Below are 20043 nucleotides of genomic sequence, written 5' to 3'. Positions count from 1 at the left end.
CACAGTTAGTGTAAGGAATGACAATGCTCATTGTGCACACCACCAGCCCCTTATAGAAACAAGATCACTCACCGACAACACTTTTGTCATTCCACTGTGCGAGTCTCGGACCTTTTTCTTAAAGTTCCAGGCAGGAAGATGTAGTCAAGGTCGATGAACAGAACACACATACACACAAATAAATAAATAAATAAACACAGTGCAAAGAGGAGATCAAAAAGGCCAACGTGGAGTGAAATGCATATGGAGAAGGGGAAGCTCAGTGGAATCTTCATAAGGCTGGTTATCTGGAGCTGAATGAACACCAAGGAAATTCAATTCAGTTTATTTTTGTATAGTACTCTACACTTCTTCCAGGCTCAGAGTGTTGTAAATTGAATTCTCCATTGGCCCAATTCCCAGGCAACAAGTCTTTGAAGTAACTGTATTATTGCTTTCATGTCAGGGTAATACCTCTGATCAGGGGGTTTAACTGCAGCACCCGAGCTCGGTCCATATGAGTTGCCTTCAGCCAGTTGCAATGTATAACACACATTTCATTTTAGTCTACTAAAAGACATTTCTCCATTTCCCATTTTCATTTCTGCACATAAAAAAAATAATCTGCTGTCTGAATTACATTAAATCTCAGGGACTTTCTGATCTTATAGATTATTGGTTCTCAGCTGTTCTTACTCTGAAAGTTCCCAATTTACTTCCCATTATCATGTACATGTAATAGCATAATATTTCTAAATTCTACTACGTATTGTTGACATTTGTCAAAGTCATTATTTACTATATTATGTGCCAGTTTTTATTGGTTATGTAGGTGTGTCTGGCACCACAGGTGTCAATTGTGGTTTCCAGAGCGTGCTATTCAGCCAAAGTCGAATACTGTCTGCGAGGCAAAAATAACTAAAAAAAAATAAATAAATAAAATAATTAATTCCCTTACACAAAAGTTTTATTGGGTCGGTAAGTTAAGTCTCACCGTTACTTCAGTATCAGATTCTACATGCATTCTGTGGGTTGCTAGCGTACTACTGCTTGGTGTACATTATTCATGCTGCATCTTGGGTCATGTCGCAATGTATATATTAATGTACAGTGAACTCTGGATGGTTGATCCATTAAACACGTTCATGCACTGAAGTGAATGTCAGCCCTGAAACATCCATTTGCATTAAATCAACCTGATGCTGCAGTCATGAGCAAAGTATATGGTGATGTTTAAAGGTCATGTTTTTATTATAGCCTTTACATGGTTTGGTAAGATGTGTTTTTTTTTTAATATTTATTTTTTATTTACCATGTTTATGCGTTTAATATATTTTTTTGATTTTATTCTGAAGTTTATGTACGGCACTTTGGTCAACATTTGTTGCGTTTAAATAAGCTTTATAATAAAATATTGCTATTCATACTGATTGAAGCCCCCCAACAGTCAGTCAGCAGTAATTACACAACAATAAATTCTGAAAGAAGCAACAGTCAAATAGTACCTCCACTACTTCAGGTCCAAGTCTCTGCTCTGGGCAACTGTTTGGAATTAGCCGACACTTCTGTAATATATAACTCTAGGATCAGCACACTTTATGCTCAACTTTTGTGCTTTTTTATTATACATTTGTATGCTTTTGTTATTATACAGTTTCATATTGATCAGACGTCAGTAGCAGTCACTTACTTGTCTTAATTCTACGTTCAGAGGCACATTTGCTGAAAAATACAATTTACAATATTTGCAATATTTTAGTTTTGTGTGACAGTTACCCGGTTCTAGATCTGGGTTTCACTTCCAGACTTTCTTCCCACCTATAAAATGATTGTTCTTATTTGCCGTCTCTATCCTTGTCACCCATTCTCTACAAAATGACAATAGTATATTTAGCAGCGTTTCTCAAGATTTCTGCAGCAGATTTTAATAAAACACCCACAAAATACTCCATAAAATTAAAAAAAACAATGGAATCCCTTACATAATATCAAATCATTTGAAATTAAAAATATCTTATAAAAGGCAAAGCTAAAAGATTTTATTAATACATTAAAAGAACAATTTTTTGTGAACTGAATACTAAATATTAAAGTTACAGATTATTCCCCAGTGATCACTAGGGAATCTGCCACAGTCTAGCTTATCAAGTCCAATGAGGTCCATATCATGTGGCGTCACCTGCATTCCACTTTGGGTTCTTCTGCAAAATATTCGATCAAAGCGTAGTCTGCACTTATACCTGGCCTGTTTATTGCTATTTGTAGTTGTGTCCCACGTGTATCTGCAGTGTTCAGGTTTTCCAACAAACTCCCATGCATCGCATATGTTGTCAGGCAATCCTCCAGTTTTTGTAACCTGAGAAGAAACAGGTTTTAAAATCCATAAGTATGGTTAACAGAAACACACATAGGGCTACTCCAATTTTAAAAATAGTACTTCTTTCTTTATCTTTATAAGAAAACTATATAAGGCAGACACTGGCCTAAAAACAAATCCACAACTCAATATTCAGTTCACACTTTCTAAATTCTTGCATTTTGTGTTTCTAATTTTAGTAGTGTATGACCATTCATATATATTATATTTCACAGAAGCCTGGGGGTGGTACCCAGCCGGACCGAAGGAGGGCTTACGCCTCCCCTGGAGCACATGGGGGCGACCACCCTGGTGGCTTTGGGGACCACGGGAACAGAGCTTTGAAACTCAACCCTTTAGGGGCCCATGGTTACCACCAGGGGGCGCCCCAATGCCTATGGAGGCTAGGCTCTCAGCACTTCCACCGCACCCGGAAGTGTAGGGGGTGGAGGGGTGGGGGGGAGTTGGTATTTGACCAGGGACACCCAGAGTGCTTCCGGGTGCGCAGCCATTCCCGCACACTGGGGAGTGCCAGCAGAAGCTAATCGGGAGGCACCTGGAGCACATCCGGGTGTGTATAAAAGGTGCCGCCTCCCTCCATTCGATGGCTGGAGTCGGGTGGAAGGGGATGGAGCTCGGAGGAGAGGCGGTCAGGAGAGAGAGAGAGAGAGAGAGGCATTTGGAGAAGCCAGGACTTTGTGGTGATTGATGGTGCGGCACTGTGGTGTGTGCTGTTTATTTGTAAATATTATTGTAAATAAACGTGTGTTGGGTGATAAAACGATGTCTACCTGTCTGTGTCCGGGTTGTTCCCCACAATAATATTTATAATATTTTTTTTTTTTTTGCATAAATAACCTATTGTTTACTCAGCACAAAGGAGAGTCTATATATTTTACAGCTAAACAGTAAACAGTTTTATAAGACTATCAACAATTATTTACTTTGACCAACACCTTAATAAGCCAAGGGCATTTGCAAGGATCTTGTTTGTGGACTTTAGCTCTGTTTTTAATACAAACATCCCAGAGCTCCTAGATAAGAAACTCAACTGGTTCAACCTGCCATTAGTTCACAGACTTTCTCACAGATAGGAAACAGTATGTGTGGTTGGACACACGTCTGACCCCTTAGTACTGGTGCACTGCAGGGATGTGTCCTTTCCCCACTACTCTTCTCACTTTATACAAATAACTGGATCTCTGGTGATTTGTCAGTCAAACTTCTTAAATCTGCAGATGACATAACACTAATAGGCCTCATTTTAAATAATGAGGAGTCCACATACAGACAAGAGGTAGAAAATCTGAAAATGATGCTGCAGCCGCCATAATAATTTGGACCTTAACATTCAAAACACTCAGGAGATAATCATAAATTTCAAGAAATAGTCACCTGCCTCCCAGTGTCTGCGTGGGTTTCCTCCGGGCGCTCCGGTTTCCTCCCACAGTCCAAAGACATGCAGTTTAGGTGGACTGGCGATTCTAAATTGGCCCTAATGTGTGCTTGGTGTGTGGGTGTGTCCTGCGGTGGGTTGGCACCCTGCCCAGGATTGTTTCCTGCCTTGTACCCTGTGTTGGCTGGGATTGGCTCCAGCAGACCCCCGTGACCCTGTGTTTGGATTCAGCGGGTTGGAAAATGGATGGATGGATAGTCACCTGCTCTCCTATCACTTGCTATAAATGACTCAACCATTGGGAAGAAAGAATCATTTAAGTTACTGGGCACTGTGATGTCAAAAATTAAATGGGATAACAACATCACATGCATTATTAAGAAAGCCCATCAGAGAATGTTCGTTTTCTGTCAGCTGATTAAATTTAATCTCCCATCAAAACTGGTCCAATTCTACACAACCATCTTCAAGACCATTCTGACTTCATCTATAACTAACTGTCTGGTTTGGTGCAGCCTCTAGTCAGGCAATGCATTATCAAATCCTGTGAAAGGATCATAGGCTGTAACTTACCACACACTGAAGTCATACATTAGTTCAGGGTAAGGAAGAGCTCTGATCCGACTCACACAGGACATCACCTCTTCCAAAGACTTCCTTTCGGCAAATGTTTTTGTACGGTGAAAGCTAAAGCAACCCATCACCTAAACAGTTGTTTTCCGCGTGCAGTTATTCTTACTAATCAGGTCTGAGCTTCCAATCACTATCTATGTATACCTGCAAACTGGATTGCCTGGACATTTTAATCCTACTAGCTCAATTTTTTTGTATTGCCCTTGTATGATATAAAATTATATATTTTATCATTTTATATTTTATCTCCTTGTATTTATCATTTGTATTCTGTGTGGTCCTTGTAAATAAAATAAATAAATTCTTTGCATTTATATAGCGCTTTTCTCACTACTCAAAGCGCTCAGCAATGACAGGTTAAGGGGGCCTTGCTCAAGGGCCCAACAGAGCAGAGTCCCTATTGGCATTTACGGGATTTGAACCGGCAACCTTCCCGATTGCCAGTGCAGATCCCTAGCCTCAGAGCCATATGTTGTATGTTGCACCAAAACTAACAAGACAAATTCCTAGTGCACATTAGTGTACCTGGCCAATTAAGTGAATTCTGATTCAGATTCTTATATGGTGGAGGGAGAGGCAGTTGGGATGAGATTCTCCTTTGTAAGATTTTTTCCATGAAAATGGTAGGGATAGGCGTTCCCTTTAAATGTACAAGTCCTAGAATATACTCAACATTGCCTTCTAAGATGAGGTGTTGCTAAATTAAAATATTAAGTATGCAAGAGACTAGGTGACCATACAGCCTGCTTAGCAATATAGATTTCCATCCTGAATGCCTTTTCTTGTTCTAGCTGCGTGTCTATAAAGATCACAGCTAATATTGTTCTGAGATTTTCAAGGCAAGGATGACAGAATTTGAATGATGGTAGTAAAAACGCACCGATTATGGTGCTGGAGAGTGGTAATGTTTTGTATTCCGATGAGCACATGCAAGGAATTTCACTGTGTTCTGTAAAAGGAGACAATACAGACCCTATAAACCTATAGTTTTGCACCAGCTCTGTTTGAATAACAAACTTTTCTCAAACATTATTGGAATTATTTTTTCCCCATTTCATTGTCCAGAGTGCATGCAAAGTGTAGCAATTGAAAATCCTAATAAAATTAAAAGTACACTGTGCTCTCAGTATTCTTTATAACTTACAGATGCTTGCTTGCGTTTTTTCCTTTATTATTTCTCACTTCAGAGGCTAAACCATTGTTCCAAAAAATCTAAAGTGTTCCGAATCAGTGGCCACTAGAGGGAGGGTTAATAAAGCCAATGTTCCATTTTGCAATGTTTAGTCACTGGGAATGTCAGACTTGTTGCCAGGAACTATGTCAAATTACACGACTGAAATCACTAGATATGTTGCATTCAGTGACTGCTTGTAGACCTTGCAGCACAGTCATGCTCTAAATTTTTCCTGACAGCCAATAGTGAGCCGCCTGATGGAGCCCATGCTACACGAAGGGTTAACTGGTTTTGAGAGTTCAGTAGCAGTCTCTGCCCTTTTTTTGCCCCCATTCTGTTGTGGTACGTAAAACACAAAACACATGCAAAACCTCCACGTTCTTTATTCCTCATCACTGCGTGTTCTTTATTCACTCCTCACACCCCATGCTTCTGGATGAGCATTCATTTAACTGTCAGCTTTCATGCACACTGTTGTGATAAATATTTTGTATGTCTTTATTTGTAACTTAGGCAAAGCATTGTAATTTAGTGTTACTTTGGTGAGAGGCATTCGTGTTTGCCCCCCTTTACGACAGTTTCTTTGAAATTTATGACAGAGTTGGGGGGTGTGCTTTAAACCAGTTTGGCGAGTGTTTCTCTGCTAAAGTCTTTCAACCCCCTGCAAAAGAAACCATGTTACTTTAACATATGGTCTTGGGGGGTGGCAGTTTTAAGATGTTGTATTTCCCCCCATTGGTCTGAAGTACGGCTGTTTGGAATTGGCTTGGATCAGAAGCTTTTAAGTACCATGATGTCCTATTGGCACTAGGGGTTGGACAGAGAATCTATAAATCTGCTTGCTCAACCACATTCTCTCTGTTACTAACATCTGAAAGAAGCATCTCTTACTAACCTCTGATGATGAAGACAACACAATGGAGACCACAGTTTAGCAGCCATATTGGAACAGGCATACGGCCTGTTCTGAAGAAAGCTGAGCACCAATGATGCCTTAACTAGAGACATTTTTAAATAACTACAAGTCTGTGTGCCGCCTGAAACTACACATCACCATTTAATCAGGTTGTATGGTTGCCAATATTCAAATGTACTTTGCATATTGTTATTATTTATGAATATTACCAATAATACATTGTTTTATGTGTAACTTAACTCCTGCTTGTGTTTTTACTACACCTAATTGCCTATAGATATAGAAGGGAAGGTGGGGATAAGTTATATACTATAATATCTTATAAACAGTGGTAAGTCTGTGAGATTAGGCATTTTGACAAAGGCTACTTATTAATAATACAATAGGATAAAGTAGAGCAACATGTATTACTCTATCAAGACAAAACACACACAGAGCCTGAACCTACGATTAAAGACAAAAGCAATGTAGGAGCGCGTCACGGACTAATGAAATGTTAATGGGCATGTCAGACTAGATGACTGACTTGAGGGGCCCACACCACGAAGTGTCTCTGACTCAATAAGATTATGGAACATAAAGCTATGATGGAAGAACTGCTGGAAAACTCCTCCAATATGACAGGAGCAGATTCTCATTTGAAAAAACAAAATAGTTGGAGGCAAGCTTAGGATGGTCTAGACCAGTGATTTTTAACCTTTTTGGTAAGATGATCTTTTTAAAAAGTTGAAACATTTTATGGACTGGTGGCCAATCCTATATAGCAAGGGGTGGGCGATCCTCTCTTAGAGATTCAAGTTGCTCATTTACTGTCAATCATTCAACCTTCCCTGGGATCCCCCATGAAGTTTAGAGTCGTTGTCACTTGTTTACTGACGATTTTTCATCTATCTTTATGGGTGGGGGTGGGTGTTCCCCCTTGGAGTTTTTAGCTGCTCATTTACTGCGACATTGATCGTCCTTTCATGGACCAGTGAATTTACAGACCGTAGACACACATTTATAGCATTCACATAATGGCCTGGCTTGGCCTGTCGTTTTACAGGCAGGCAAAAATTAGGGAGGCAGCAGTTAGGAGACCTGGGTTCACTTCCCGGGTCCTCCCTGCGTGGAGTTTGCATGTTCTCGTGTCTGCGTAGGTTTCCTCCGGGCGCTCCGGTTTCCTCCCACAGTCCAAACACATAAAGGTTAGGTGGATTGATGATTCTAAATTGGCCTTAGTGTGTGCTTAATGTGTTTGTGTGTGTCCTGCGGTGGGTTGGCACCCTGCCCGGGATTGGTTCCTGCCTTGTGCCCTGTGTTGGCTAGGATTGGCTCCAGCAGACCCCCATAACCCTGTGTTTGGATTCAGCAGGTTGGAAAATGGATGGATGGTCTAGACTAGCAATTAAACCAATAAGAACTGTACATAGCTTCACCTCTTGATCTCTCAGGTTGGTGTCTCCTCCAAAGATCACTATAGCAGAGTCAGGGATGTCGTTCATTTTCTTAAGGACGGTTTTAAGCTGTTTGATCCTTTCAGCAGAGTGGTCTTTAGTACTTTCCAAATGGGACGTCATCAGGTACAGCTCTCTGTCACCAAAGCTGGCCTAGAAAAAACATAAATTCTGTCATGACACATATATCACATTAGTACAAGGGTTAAAAATAGGACTTTACATTAGATGCTTTGCGCAGACTACAAATAAATTAGCTAAAGATAGCTAATGTCCAACACACTTGAAACAACATTGGTTGGGCGTAATTTTCTTTAGGGTTAATACAAAACAGCTTCCTGACTTTTGCTGAACACACTCATATATGTAAACTTTCTCTCATCAATGGCTACCCAAACAAAACGCAATTAATTTTGTGGCAGGAAAGTCAGCCATGAAATGGAATGGCTCTTAATGGATGACCAAGTTATCAAAATAAACATGGCTGGTAGATGATGATACATGGCACACCAGCTGTCACCTGAATCAGGAATTTTTTTTGTTATTTATAATTTTCACTTTTGATTCTGTATTTATTAACTGAGTGAGAGAAGGCATGGTGGAATCATACTAGGATACATATACATTACAGCATTTAATTGACAAAAGAATAACTTCCACAATGCAGGAACAGCATGGTTTATTACCACTATAGTCAAAACCTGCATTACAGTACAACACCAACTTTTCCAACATCAGCAGATATACTGTACAGTAGAAGAAGAAAGCATCTTTTAATACAATACATTTATGCTTACAACAAGCTGTTACAGTAAATAAAATAATTTTGCCGCCTTACTTTCACAGTAAGCAGATTCCTCAACATCTTTGTAGTTGGGTAATCTATGATTTCTGTATTAATGAGTTTTACACGGGATTTCTTCAACATAATTGCACTAAAATAAAATTCATCATTTCCTACAGAAAAAAAATAAACATAAAATTGAAACAAAGAGAATATATGCTAAAATCTCAAAGCAAATAAATGGTTTCTATAATAATAATTTATACAGTTTGTCAGCCACTTGCCAGTATTTCAAATTAAGATATTTGCATGCCTTAATTCAGAATGTGCTTTTCTTTGTCAACTTGTTACGTGATAAGAAAAATCTAATCCATAATCCCATAACACCATTACTTTGGCACACAAAATGGGTATTCTTATGAGCCAGATTTTGCCATTACAGGTTTGCTAGAAGCCAGATTTGAAGGCAGGAATCAACATGCATGTGATACCATCTGACCACAGTGTATGTCTGCAATCAGTCATGCCAGGTAAAGTACAGAGAGGCCAGATACTCTAATGTCAAGTCAAGTCACACATTTGGAATGTAGGAAGAAACTGAAGAACTACAGAAAAGCTATCTGAATATGAAGCTTTCATTATCCACATGGAAAACGTGTTCACAGGTGATCGAGATTTTTGAACTAAAGACAGGACTCTTGACCAATGAATGACAGTAAGAGGTAGATCTTCAATTCAAGATCTTAATCCTGTGTGAATGCATTTTCTTTGTGTGCACTAATATATTTAGTTAATATTTTTGGAAAACATTCATGCATTTTGCACATTGTAGGCATACAACTGGATGACTTGACGTATATTACACAAGTAATGGAGGAATTTTTTCATGGACATTTTTGATATTGTTTGTTGTTGTCCAGCATAGGTCCCCATAGAAACTTATTCTATCAGAATTTTTTTAATCAATTGTCTCCATGAAAATACAAGATGAAAAATGTTTCACAGCCATTATTAGTAACATATAAAAAAAATAATTTATTGTGGAGTATTCCTTTAAAACAGAAAAAAAGGAAATCTCAAAGAGAACAATACCAGTGTCTTTTTACACACAGAGTCTGGTTTATTCAACTGCTGTAAATATTTCTCTCTGAATTCATGATAAAGCACCCGCTCTTGTCCAGTCATGAACCATCCTTCCTTTGATCCAGTACCGCATAATTTGCAACCACTATTTTGTATACTAACTGTTTTAGGATTTTTTGTACTCAAATATATCCCATCCAGTCTTCAGTGCACTGTGCCGCTTAAGTAACATTCTCAGATCCACTCCAATCAGAAAAGCCCCCTATTATTACACAATGACCCAAAAAGTGATAAAACTAAAACAGATTTACCTGCTACTATTGTGTAACTGACTGCTCTTTTCCTCAGATATCCCAAATATGGAGGTATTACTTCTTGTAAAAATACAATGTCTGGTTCATACCTGTAAAAAAGCAATTTTATAAAGATAAGTCCTAGTCTCATGATTCAAGTACTAATGAAGGTTAATTCTATTTGATTATGCTAGACAGTAAAAAATATTCTGCTGGTTTATATATAAACTGTAATAATCCAAATGTGAGTAAAATTCCAGGTAAAAACCACTGAAAGATTCAAAAGCTCAAGCATTCCCGAGCCCAAAAGATAACTTAGTAAAGCAAATAACAGTACCTTTAAAAAATAAATAAATAAAAAACAACAATACAATTCTGGGGTACTTAATTAGGAAATCTGATTTGTGTGACTAGTTGGTGCATATGAAACATAGTAGCTAAGAAAAGAAATGCATTGCTACATTGGTACTACAGCAGCAAAGTGAGGAGAGGGGATTCCAAGTGAAACCTTCCACCAGAGATACTTACAGTACATACAACTACTTCAATCCAGGTTGTAACCCCAAATTGTTTCAATATACCTTTCCCATTACATTATATAAAATCAGAAAATCTCTGTGACAACAGCATATTGTGTAAACTTTGTATTTGAAAAGTATACATCTTGGAGTCTGATGTGTATTAATTTATAGCTATTTTCCCTGATTTACACAATACGGTCTATTTATCTTACAGGGGTCTTTGCAAAATATTGTTCAAATCAATAAAAACAAAGCTGTGTAGTATAAAGTACTATAAAATTGTTTTAGAAGATGGTTATGTCACACAACACAGCAGTAGAACTTTGGTAGGAATTTTGTCAAAAGCAAATTCAGCCACAACAATCCAGTTAAATTAGCATCACAACAGCATGCTAAGCTCCAAGTGCAGTTTTATATTGACTTTCATAATTACATACATAACATTCTCAAACCCATTTAATCCAAATGCTGGGTCACAAGAGGGCCAGAGCCAAACTGACATCATTAGATGCAGAGCAGGAAAACACCCTAAAGTGGGCATCAGTACAAAATATAAAACTTTACCATAGTTTTACTTTGGAAACTCTAACATCTATCTCAAATAATGCAGATATATGCAACAACCATGTATAATCCAAGCCTGGCAAAAAAAGAAATATGTAAAGTCCTATGTGGAATAGTGTGACTGACAGAGTCCTTTTTATATAGTGGTAGTATAAAAAAAATGGGTTAGATATGAACATAATGTGGACAGTAGCTGTTAAACCATGTTAAGAAGTAGTCTTACAATATAGTATTATGGATCAAATTAAAATTGTTAGATATCTGTAATTTTCGGAATATGAAGCAACTCTTTCATTGCTATTCTGCTGATAATGGACAGGGACATAACCTTCAGATTCTCCTGGGGTCAATAGGAGTTATTTTGTTTAGGGCATATTCAGAAGCCATGCTGTTATCGCTATACTGTGATCTCAAACCTTGCAGGTCATTCTACATGTAGTCTCACAGCAACTACTGACGAGCCCAATCATCATGGTGTTTTCAGCTATTTGACATGGCTGTTGTTACATTAGGCTATAGAATTGTGTTTAAAGAAAAGAAAAAAAAAAAAGGTACAATACAGGGCTGAAACAAAGGTCTTGAGGACATCATGATTTTACAATTGTAAAATTTACCTTGTGGACAATTTTCAATGACTTTATCTTCTTCAGATGTTACACTATTTCACAATAAAGATTTTATTAGTACTAATCAACAGCAGGAGTTCATCTTGGCAAGAAAACAATTTCACTGCACTCATTTAACTGTCAATTCTATAGAAAACTCACTTTACCAAAGCCTATTAAGAGATCTTAGAGTAAAGTAAGAAAACCTTAGTCATTTCCTTTATGTTATAGGAGGGAAAGTGTAGAATTTTGGTTTCATTTCAAATTCATTTTTTTTCCTAGATATACACTAAAATATTCAAATTATTCCATTTATTAAACAGTAAATTGTGAAAATGTCTTGATTGGAGGGGTGAACACTGTGTAGTGAATGAGTCTTGGAGCAAAGCATTTCAAATATACTGCTGTGTTATAAAGATACTGATACCATATACAAAAATACACCAAAATTTGATCTGAGAAGGAAAACATCTGGGGGAAAAAGCAAGTTTGTATTTTATTGTATACGTTAACTGTTGAACAGTAGGAAAAAAATGTATATCAAGAAATTGAAATACCTACAGAGCTATAAGAGAACATACACCTCGAGCACGTTCAATGATTTCACACTCATCAAGCCCATCAATATTCCAGGTTAACAGTGAAAAACTGCTGTTATCCTTGTTTCCCAGTTGCTCATTGGCATTGTTTGCATCACCACTGCTACTGCTGGCGCAGTCATTTGGTTCATCTTCAGTCAGATCAATACTGCAGAAAAGGATTAATAACATGCAAATTATTTCACAATAGAGTTGTTAAAAAAATCAAGTTGGTGCAAATCCCAACAAACCACTACATACACAAAAAAAAAATATCAAACATGACTTAATCTCTTTACTGTTGTAGAGAAAGCAAGCAAGAAAAGACTTTGAAGAAGAATCTACTGTCAGTGATGCTAAGGCTTTTAGGAAGATGCAGCAGATTGCCATGCATTACATGGAGCTTCATTTTATTTTGTTGCTAAATTATACTACCTTGTTAAATATTGCAACTCCACTAATAGGAATGAAATCTATATCTCTCTCTCTTTTATATATATATATATATATATATATATATATATATATATAGCAAACAGGTAAGTCTAAAGTTTTGTCACTAGTCCAGTAAGACCTGTTATACTCAATCTCTCTCCAGTATGGCAAAGAGAAATAAATAATAAAAAAAGAGATAGTCATCTTTTTGGCTGTAGCTGAATTCAAATATGTGGAACAAGAAAATCCTTTTTTGTCTGTAGCTTCCTAAAGTAGAGAATTTTCATGTTTTGGAGAGAAACTGATATTGATTTAAAAAAAAAAAAAGATTCATTAAGGTAACTTAAAAATACAGCTAAGACATAACCCAGTGTAATAAATGGTGATTACTGCTTAGAATTACAGACTTATTTTTTATTATTCACACATCACTGCAAAATCCCATTTTCAACAGCCATTCCTTCACTGTCCTAATAGTAAACTCCCTTAGCTTATCCTTGATCAATCAGGTTTAAATGCTAAACATTGGTCATGAGAGAAAAACTTTTCCATCCGCATTAGCACTGCTGAAATCTGTTATTCTGTTCAATTTGCAACATTAGTAATATCTAGGATGGATTTTTAAATCATTTTAATTGCATCTTGATAAAAAAGGATCCATTTCAATCCAAAACATTACAATCTGAGTGACTCTAAACTTTTGAATGTTATGTTACTTAACCCATTTAATTTCTAGTGATGGAGAAAAATAAATAAATCAAATAAATAAATAAATATCATGCTTGTCATGAACTTGACATTCCTGAGCACAATAATCCCAAAAATTGAATACAGTATGTCAATTCAATAAACTCAATTACTCAAAAACCCAGATTATTGATGAAAGGGCAAATGTGGAATCATTATAAATAAAATATTACACAAAAAATGCTTTGTAACACACACACGTTTGGAAGAGTGCAAAAAGCATAAGGAGTTGCCTAAAAGGGTAATCCGACAGCAAAACAAAAGTCCCAATACACAATACTAAGAACACTCAAAAACACAGAGAAAAGGGGTCAAAAATCTAGAAATCCACAAAAGTGAAAGGTTAATCAGAAATCCACGGCAATGGGCAGGTTGCCCTGCCTCCTGGGTAACAACTTGCAATACACATGGCATGTAGAAAATTTTATATTATATATATATAGCAACAGACACTTGGACATAAATCCAGCATATGCCAACCTAAGAAGGGTATTTACACAATAATTAAATGATACACCCCCTTGATCATACTGACTTAGTCAACTCCAACCCCCCCACGGAATGTATTGCTATATATTGCCTTGGATTCTTGTAAGTCTAAGCATTATCCTCTGATGAAGACCCCTAATAGGGGTTGAAAGCTCAGGAATAAAACTATTTTATGATACGTGATTCGTTTTTTCTCCCTTCGTGGATCTCCAACTGCAAATATATATATATATATATATATATATATATATATATATATATATATATATATACTGTATATATAAACACACACTGTAAACACACTGTGTATACATACATATACAAACTAAATGGCTGAAACACAACAATGTTCATGGAGAAAATAAATACATAATAATGCCAACAACATTTCCTAATCACAGAGACTGGATATAAGTTTTAATGTACAATGCATTTGGTTTGTAGTTTCTCTGAGTGCCATTTCCCTAATGTTTACTTGTTTAAGGTTCAATAGTGTATTTGTAGGCTTACCAGAATAGAATTCTGACATTTTTACTTTATCTTACCAAAGGCTGATGTAGGACATGTATATAGGCTGGTTGCAAAAGAAGACCCCACACATTTATTTTGGTTAAACTAAGGCTTGTTAAAAATCCAAATGACACTCATCACTCACTCACTCTCCCATCCCAAGTCCTATACCATACCACCTTGGCCAGCGGTGATAAACTACTACACCATCATACCTAACTAGTGCAACCACTTATAGCAGCGCTACGTAATTTTTTTTTTTTGTTCTTTATTTCGCCTTATACAATTTCTTGTATTAGGAATTTGTTAGTTTTCACATACCCCTTGGGGTCAGAGCGCAGGGTCAGCCATTGTACAGCACCCCTGGAGCAATTACAGGTTAAGGGTCTTGCTCAAGGGCCCAGCAGAGTTGGATCTCTTTTGGCAGTGACAGGGATTCGAACTGGCAACCTTCTGGAAACCAGCACAGATCCTTAGCCTCACCGCTACCACTCCGCCCTGAAATAAGAACTATATAACTCCTGGTGGTCCCTGGTGTGGCCCTGATTAGACATCTGCAAAGAACACATGGGCTGCTGGGGTGGGCCATTTAAAGAAAATCTGTAGACAGAGTTAATCCATCTGTCATGCCTTCAACATCACTGCCTTTGAAGTAACATTTGATCCTGGAATACTACCCCTGTATGATGTATAGAGTGTCTTGTGCCTGCCTGCCATGCTAGTACCAAGTTGGATTGCTTATTGTGTTTCAGTGAAAGGAGCTCTCACAACACCTCTCAACACATCAGGAATACCGGTAGGACTGTTTTTACATTACTTACAGTGAACCGTTCCCTGGATTTTCTCCTTCATTCCACATCATCAGTTGCCACTTAATTGGGACATTGTGTTGGACTTTGTGTTTATTGTGGTTGCCATTTTACTATATTTGTGGTCGCCATCAGGGAGCTGGGAAGGGATTGTTTTTGTTTATTGTTTAGTTAGTTTTCACCTTCTATTTTTGTTTAATATATTCATGTTGATAATTGTTTAACCCCTTTGTTTCCATGTCTCTGTGTGTGAATGGTGCGAGTTGGACCAAGGCTGGGTGCGTTCTTGAAATTCCTACTTAAAAAAATAAATAAATCACTATCCCTGTGGTGGTGTGAATTGTACTGTCTTCATGACCACTACATACTGTGTCACAATGATTTTGACCAGGGAAGCCACAGAATCCTAGTTTAGGGTGGACTGGCTAGATGCTCCGTTAATTAGAAATGTAGACAGCTCTAGATGAATTGAATTATAGAAGGTAGACAGGTAGTTCTTCAAAACAGATAATGGGTCTTCCATTTGGATGCAAACAGCAAAATAGCATCTACTGAGATCAAGGTCTGACGGGTCAAGAAAAAAAAATACATTTGCAGACAATGGGAATTAGCCGACAATGTCAAAGAAAGAAAACGAGAAATTACAAACCAATAAGCCAAAACCAGAGGACAAAAACAGTGCATATACAAGAAAAAAATAAAAAATTGTACTCAATGGCAATTATGCATTTACTAACTACTGACATTTAAACTACATTCCTCACAATCATATCAAGATGGGTGTGTAAACCTAAAGGTATTCTGAAATAATGGTGCAGGAATAAAATATTAACTAAACAAGCCAGCTGTCAATTTAATAACCTTTGAGCAAACCCATTTGTATTTATCTCCTTGTTGTGCAATAATGGCACAGTTTCGTTTTAAACGAAAAAGAAACAAAAATGTTTCACAAAAGAGTTCTCTGTTGGGTGGTTGGTTACGCTCAGCTGAAGATGTATGAAAACAAGGCTGGTAGATCAGTCTTACTGTGATTAACCAGTGTCAAATAGTTTTTTAATTAAAAAAATAAAAATGTTAAAAATCAGAAAAGGAAAAAGGGAAGAAAAGTCTGATTCATTTTCAGACACTGGTGAGAAGAGAAAAACTGACATTTTTTTTTACAAAACAAAGCGTTGGAAAGCAATGGAGAGATCATCCATAGTTACACACCTTCCCTGTTTTGAAATACTATAAGCAAGGGCAATGTAATATAGATAATGTATCATACAGTGAAATCAACAGGAAAATGAAATTCTTGATCATCAAACCTGTATGTAATTTTGTTAGTAATTTGTGCAAAATATAAATAGTACAACATTTATAAACCTTTACTAACATTCCTCTACACAGTATCTCGTTGCAGCACTTGGTGCCACAGCTCCACTGCCATGCTGTTCTCCTGCCTCAGGAAAGGGTTCTTTCATCAGATTGGATGGCCCAGCACAGAGACAATTACAGAAAGGCCAGGAGGAGATGCGCACCTAACTGGCCAAGATCTACAGGGCTTTGACCGTGTCTGACATTGTCTTTGATTGTCTTTCTTACAATTGACTGTGGACGCCCAGGTATTTATTTTCTCAAGGCATATTGCCGACTGGAGTTTAGTACTACAAATTGACACATATTTCTTGGTTTCCGTTTACCTTAATCAGTTTTAACTTTGTTTCTTGTGTATTCTAACAAATCTGTGCCTTTATGCGTACTAATTCCCTGCATGTATTTAGAAATTTGTAAAATCTATTCTTGCTTTTTTACCTTCATTCAGTGAAGATCTCTATATAAAAATACACTGAATTGAATTATATGTGGGATATAATCACTTTTAACGTTATTTTCATTGTGTGCTCTTTTACATATTTAATATAATATCCTGAACGTACCAAGCCACAGTCTCCAGTTCGTTCTTTACACTGTGCTCCTTACTTGTGTTTGGCTCAGCAGAGGGAATAAGCACCACATCAGTTTCAAAAAATGAATGAACTGCTCGCTGCAAAGACAAAAAGTCCATAGTTAGACACAATATTCCACATTTAAAGAATTAAATATAATGTTGACCACACCAATTACTTCAACATAATTACAGAAGACAGAGTAAAAAGAAAAAGCAAACCACCCTACTAAGGACAGGGACAAAAGGTCTTAGTGTACAAAATCAGAAGTTTTTAAATGACTAATTTTGAGGAAATCCAGTGAAGGATAATTTCTGCATTTTCAATTTCACCTCTGTTGCTGCACACTTTAAAAGTAATGTTTTCAGTATTCAAAATTTTCTTTTTTGTCGATACTTTTATTTTTAAATGTGCATTTAATTGTGTTGATAACAACCCCCACCACCACCAAAAAAGGTACAACTGTCAAGATTCAGGCCTTATAAAAACAAGCCAAATGGACGTTGTTCAGATACTTAAAAGATTAGTCGATACTTGAGCGTCTGCATTAGTTATGGGTCTTCCGCTTACCCAACAGTCTTTATGTTATTCTGTACTGTTCTTCACTGTGACTTTATATTTCACAGTTGTGAACCTGAAAAAGTGTTTGATGATGAAGATTTTGTAAGTAGCCAAAGATTAGCTCCTGTGTACTAAAATATGTGAAGTAGAAGAATTTGTGGTTGATGGCATATGTTTCTTATTTCAGTCTGAACTTTTAGCCTTAAAGAGCAATCCACCTTTGGATAATTATTCTCACCTAGTCAACATTTACCAGGACCAGTCCCCTTCACATGCCACTGTGAATAAATGGACTGCAGCATTCCATTGTGACAGGACCCCTTCTCAAAGCTGACACAAGATTTAGCCTTTTAACATCTCCGACAGAACAAAATGTCATCGAGTGGCAAATTATAATGATAGAACATAACAGCAATGGTGCAGGTGATAGCAGACACTATAGGAAAGGGGTATTCAACTCCTGTCCTGGAGGTCCACAGTGGCTGCAGGTTTTTGCTTTAACCAAAATTTCAACTAGAACCCATTTATTTACTACTACACATGAAATGTATTTTGGGGCTTGGTTTGAGTTAACTCGTTTGTTACAATTCAGAAGCCTTAATTGCCTATTTTAGTTTTAAACAGCTGCAGTAAGGTTTTTAATTGTTGCCGGTTTTCTTCAACAGCCATCAGTTAATAATGAGGAGCAAATGACAATCCAGGTAACATGACCATTTAAACCTAATTGCATGCATCATGAAGTATTTGTGTCAAAATAATGTTTTGAAATAAATGAGAAAGAAGGGAAAAACAAAAAAAGTTACAAATCTGTTCCAGACCACAACACGTAATGTTCTCAATAAACAAAAATCTACAATCAGATTAAGATTTGCCTTGGAAGAATTAAGGCACTAACAAGCCAATGCCATATAATTAAATATCAAGTTTCATTGCCTGCTAGCATGTCTTCCAATAATAAAACTGGTTGGAATGAAAATGTGCAACCACTACAGACCTCAAGGACTGGAGTCCAGTACCCCTGCTATATAGAGGTTTGCTGTGTGTCTGTTCAATTAATCCTTCAAGAACAATTTAACATTAGAATAGTTAGTACACTTTGGGTGCACATTATGTTGACAATAAAAAAGTGTTTCATAACTAGGAATGAAATCTGAATACATCACCACACCCTGGTGTCCAAACAACAACTGTAAGGAAGTATGAGACTTCTCCGAAACCAAAGAAATCCAAATTCCATACCAGTGCCAGCAACATATTGTGCACAACTGTTTAACCTTGAGGATGTAGTCTCTACTGAATACAGTCCTCAAAATGCCCACATAACCAACCAAAATTAACATAACTTGCTTTGGCATTTCCAGCAGTTAATGTACTTAAGAAAACTGCTGACCACTGCCCTATGATTCATAACGAAGTCTCTGCTCACACTACACAGGTTGAGAAAACCTTTCTGCAAAACTGTGGCGTAGACGACATACCACACCCATCCCAATCGTTGGACCTAGCAATGTGTAATGATAGAAGGTGTCACGTCAACATAAACAGGTGGTCGCATGATCAGTTCCAAGTAACAAAAGAAAAATTTGTGAACGTTACAAAAAGCGCAAAGGTTGAAAATTAATTGATTTTCCTTCGTATTATTTTCTGCTGGAGCAAATGTTTGCTCGTATAAAAGCCGATGAAATTTCGTCAGTCGTAAACGGGCTGACCACTTGCATGCATTTCGAACTTCTCCTAAAACCCTGACTTGGTCTGTGAGGGTTTAAAAATGTATGGACCGATTGTCGATTTATTTTTTCAACTAAATGACTAATGGTTTATTCTGCTATTTTTTGTAATAACAAAACGCGAAGCCAAAGATTAGTCGGAATGCTTACTGTTACACAAAGAGTGCAAGACTTCAATTCTTATTTGGGGGCATTCATTTTATCTGAAGATGCTGAAAAAGTTGTTCGCGCGCCATCATACGTCACACGGAAAAGAACGTCAAAATTAACAACACCTCTAAATTCCAGTCGTTTTCTGCAAGGAAGCACTGTGCAACCGCATCGTCGGTGCTTGTGACACTGGCGAACTGAGTGCAAAGACGGCGCCTCTCTTCAATCACCGAACCAGAGAGCTCCTCCATCCCCGCTTGTCTCCGTCTCCCAACTGCGAGCAAAATAAGGCGCGTGCGCTCCCAGTCTGCAGGCACAGTGTGCGCCACATGGCCCCGCCTGCGTGACGTCATAAGCACACGACTCTCA

At 37.4% G+C, this 20043-nt stretch overlaps 1 protein-coding gene and 1 long non-coding RNA gene across 2 annotated transcripts; one reads left to right on the top strand and one right to left on the bottom strand.

The window, feature by feature from the left end:
• Nucleotides 1–1888: 1888 nt before the first annotated feature.
• Nucleotides 1889–19969, bottom strand: tdp2b (tyrosyl-DNA phosphodiesterase 2b). Its single transcript, XM_028817567.2, has 7 exons — nucleotides 19800–19969; nucleotides 17228–17334; nucleotides 12302–12487; nucleotides 10069–10160; nucleotides 8729–8847; nucleotides 7873–8043; nucleotides 1889–2335 (listed from the first exon to the last, which is right to left on the bottom strand). The coding sequence occupies exons 1-7, from the start codon at nucleotides 19923–19925 to the stop codon at nucleotides 2060–2062; spliced, it is 1077 nt and encodes a 358-aa protein (XP_028673400.2). The 5' UTR covers nucleotides 19926–19969; the 3' UTR covers nucleotides 1889–2059.
• Nucleotides 4587–5503, top strand: LOC127530099 (uncharacterized). The gene is made up of 2 exons (XR_007936630.1): nucleotides 4587–4638; nucleotides 4830–5503. It is a non-coding gene; the product is annotated as an uncharacterized LOC127530099 (long non-coding RNA).
• Nucleotides 19970–20043: the final 74 nt, after the last annotated feature.

The sequence above is a fragment of the Erpetoichthys calabaricus genome, chromosome 13 (genome assembly GCF_900747795.2).
Source record: "Erpetoichthys calabaricus chromosome 13, fErpCal1.3, whole genome shotgun sequence".
Taxonomy (NCBI): domain Eukaryota; kingdom Metazoa; phylum Chordata; class Cladistia; order Polypteriformes; family Polypteridae; genus Erpetoichthys; species Erpetoichthys calabaricus.
This window is presented reverse-complemented; position numbering and strand designations above follow the sequence as displayed.

What these genes read in the sequence shown, in the direction of transcription:
- tdp2b (XM_028817567.2), bottom strand. Translation starts at nt 19,925, where the DNA reads ATGGAGGAGCTCTCTGGTTCGGTGATTGAAGAGAGGCGCCGTCTTTGC. An exon ending in CAGTTACACAATAGTAGCAG is followed by an intron (nt 8,848 to 10,068) that starts GTAAATCTGTTT and finishes TTTTTTCTGTAG; the next exon opens with GAAATGATGAATTTTATTTT. An exon ending in CCAACCTGAGAGATCAAGAG is followed by an intron (nt 2,336 to 7,872) that starts GTGAAGCTATGT and finishes GTTTCTTCTCAG; the next exon opens with GTTACAAAAACTGGAGGATT.